At 57.2% G+C, this 3,036-nt stretch overlaps 1 protein-coding gene across 1 annotated transcript; it reads right to left on the bottom strand.

The window, feature by feature from the left end:
- Nucleotides 1-1,764: 1,764 nt before the first annotated feature.
- Nucleotides 1,765-2,730, bottom strand: LOC135828708 (uncharacterized). The gene has a single exon (XM_065341132.1). The coding sequence runs from the start codon at nucleotides 2,728-2,730 to the stop codon at nucleotides 1,765-1,767; it is 966 nt and encodes a 321-aa protein (XP_065197204.1).
- Nucleotides 2,731-3,036: the final 306 nt, after the last annotated feature.

The raw sequence follows: 3,036 nt of genomic DNA, 5'->3' as shown, positions 1-3,036 counted from the left end.
GAATGTCCGTGGTAAATTCTGCGATGAATGACAGCTGACGGAGGACACGGGGCGAGTGTGATGCTGTGGTGGTCTGCTTCAGAGCAAACGTCAACGGCTTGTGGTCCGTTAAAACGCGGAACACACGACCTTCGATGTAGTAGCGGAAGTGTTTGACAGCCAGATACACCGACAATAGCTCTCGGCCGAAGGTGCTATATCGGCGCTCGGTGTCAGACAACTTCTTGCTGAAGAAGGCCAGCGGTTGCCAGGAGCTGTGCACGTATTGTTGCAGTACAGCGCCCACACACAGGTCAGATGCGTCAGCCATTATGCAAATCGGCGCTTGCACACAGGGATGACAGAGCAGGGTAGCGGAGGCCAGAGCAGCTTTAGCGGCGAGAAATGCATCAGCAGCAGCTGGTGGCCAGACAAAATCAGGTGGCTTACGTGGCGGACGAGCAGACTGTTTGCCGACCTTGGTGCATAGCAGATCCGTTAGGGGCTGAACAATCTCCGCACAATGTGGGATGAAGCGTCGATAGTAGTTCAGCATCCCCAAGAACTTACGGAGCTGGGTCAGCGAGGTAGGTGCACAGAACTGCTGGATGGCGTCGACCCGACTGGCAGGAGGGCAGATTCCATCGGCAGACACAGTGTGGCTCAGGAACTCTACGGTGGGCACAGCAAATACGGACTTGGTGACATTAATGACGAGCCCATGCTTATCGAGGCGTTGCAGAACCTGCTCCACGTGGCTGAGGTGGGTGGACAGGTCTGGGCTGCCGACGAGCAAGTCATCAATATAGTCGAAGCTGCAGTCGAGGCCGGCGAGCACCTGATCCATAAATCGCTGGAAGGATTGTGCAGCGTTGCAAAGGCCAAACGGCATGCGCACAAACTCGAAGAGGCCAAATGGCGTCGTGACAGCAGTTTTTGCAATATCGGCGGGATCGACAGGGATTTGGTGGTATGCCCGGACCAGGTCGATCTTGGTGAAAACCTTGCAGCCGGCGAGTCGTACCGTAAAATCCTGTATGTGAGGAATTGGGTACCGATCTGGTTGAGTGGCCAGATTGAGGGCGCGGTAGTCGCCGCAAGGTCGCCAATCTCCGTTGGGTTTGGGGACCATGTGGAGTGGGCTGGCCCAGGGTGACTCGGATGGCCGGATGATGCCAAGGTCAAGCATGTGCTGAAATTCCTGCTTCGCCGCTGCCAAGCGTTCAGGAGCGAGGCGGCGTGGCTTGGCGAAAACAGGAGGTCCACTGGTGACGATGTGATGCGCCACGTTATGCAGAACGGGCCGATCAAACGCAGGAGGTTGCGTGACAGACTGATAGCGAGCCAGCATGGAGCGAATAGGCGGCGGCAAAGAGTCAGGCATTAACGCATGTACAGACGGCTGAGCGGAGGCAGAAACAGGCACAGAGATATGCAGTGAGGTGCGGGCATCCAGCAAGCGGCGGCTGTGCAGATCAACCTGCAGCTGGAAATTAGCCAGGAAATCTGCACCGAGAATGGGCTGCATAATGTCGGCCACGACAAACACCCACTGAAAACGGCGACGGAGACCAATGTCAATAGTCAGGGATCGCATCCCATAGGTGACAATGGTGCTGCCATTAGCTGCTCGTAGTGGTGGAGTGCCACGGCAACGGTGACGCTCCTGGGAGGTCGGCGGCACTACACTGACAGCGGCTCCGGTGTCCACCAAGAACTGCATCTTGGAGAGCCGATCACGGACGTGCAGGCGGCGACTTCCAGCTAGGCCAGACAAGGGTGCCACTACTTGCTGGCCTGCGCGTTTTCCTGCCGCTTGAAAGAGCAGGGGCTCCGGCAATGGCGAGCACGATCGCCGAATCGGTGGTGATAAAAGCACACGTCACGTGTTGGTGTGCTGGACCGGGAGTGCGAAGGTGTGCTGCTCCTACTTGTAGAACGACCACGGAAACGAGGCTCAGCAAGGGCGGACACTGCTGCAGTCAGTTCAGCAATTTGCCGCTCCAGGCGTGCCACAGTACTGTCCGGCATACTTGCTGCGGCGGGACGAAGAGCCATGATTGCGTTCGCTTCGGGCGAAACTGCCAAAATCCGGTCGGCCATGGTGGCCAGATCCTCCAGGGGCAGTGCCTCTGAGCTTGACGCGAGGATCAGGCGGGCTTTCTCTGGCAGCCGCTGGATGAACAACTCGCGGAACAGTCCGTCGTCCATTGTGTGGTCGTCCAGGAGTTGTTGCATCCGCCGCAACAGCTGTGTGGGCTTCCTGTCACCCAATTCTTCTTCGGAGAGGAGCAGGCGTATGCGGCGCTGCTCACTCAGCTGCGTACGCTGTATCAAGCGAGCTTTCAGCTGGTCAAACGGTGCATCCTCTGGCGGGTTGAGGATGAGGTCGCGTACCTCGGTGGCGAAGTCAGCGCTCAAACTGCTGATGACATGGTGGAATTTCGTGGACTGCCTGCTGATATTCCTAGTCCGGAACAAACTTTCCACCACGCCGAACCAGACTTGTGGGTCGCTCGCGTAGTAAGGCGGTAGCTTCACCGCAGTAATGGCTGACACATCGGGACTGCCAGCACGGTGTGCGGGCGGGTCGGCGTTGGCAGCGACAAGAGTACCTGTGCCTTGTTCTGTCTCTGTGGACGAAGGCGCCTGCTTGGCGGCCAACCTGCTCGGTGTCCCTGTGCTCTTGGCGGCCAGCGCGGTCTCGGTGCGAGCTAGCAATTTGCTGCTACCGATAGGTGTGCTGGGCATGGGAGTGCCTTTAGCGTGGGCTGAGGTATCGCGCTCCATTACTACTACTAGTACTAGGCAGGGTCTTCAACCACACACGAACGAAAATTACTTGCAGCGAGAGTTCGGGATACCGGTACTTGGGCTACACAACGCGGTAGCCTGATGCTGACCGGTTGTACGGGGTCACCAATTTGGAGGATAGCGGCTCCAATTACTATACTAATTCACCCACGAACACCAAGACTGAGAGAGTAGAAAATAGAGTACTTGTTGTTGTCAATCGAGTGGGGAAGAAGCCGAAAGGCAACGGCAGAGGAGAAAAAT

This window comes from Sycon ciliatum, chromosome 12, assembly GCF_964019385.1.
Source record: "Sycon ciliatum chromosome 12, ocSycCili1.1, whole genome shotgun sequence".
NCBI classification, from domain to species: domain Eukaryota; kingdom Metazoa; phylum Porifera; class Calcarea; order Leucosolenida; family Sycettidae; genus Sycon; species Sycon ciliatum.
The sequence above is the reverse complement of the archived record's forward strand: the minus strand, read 5'-3'. Positions and strand labels throughout refer to the sequence as shown.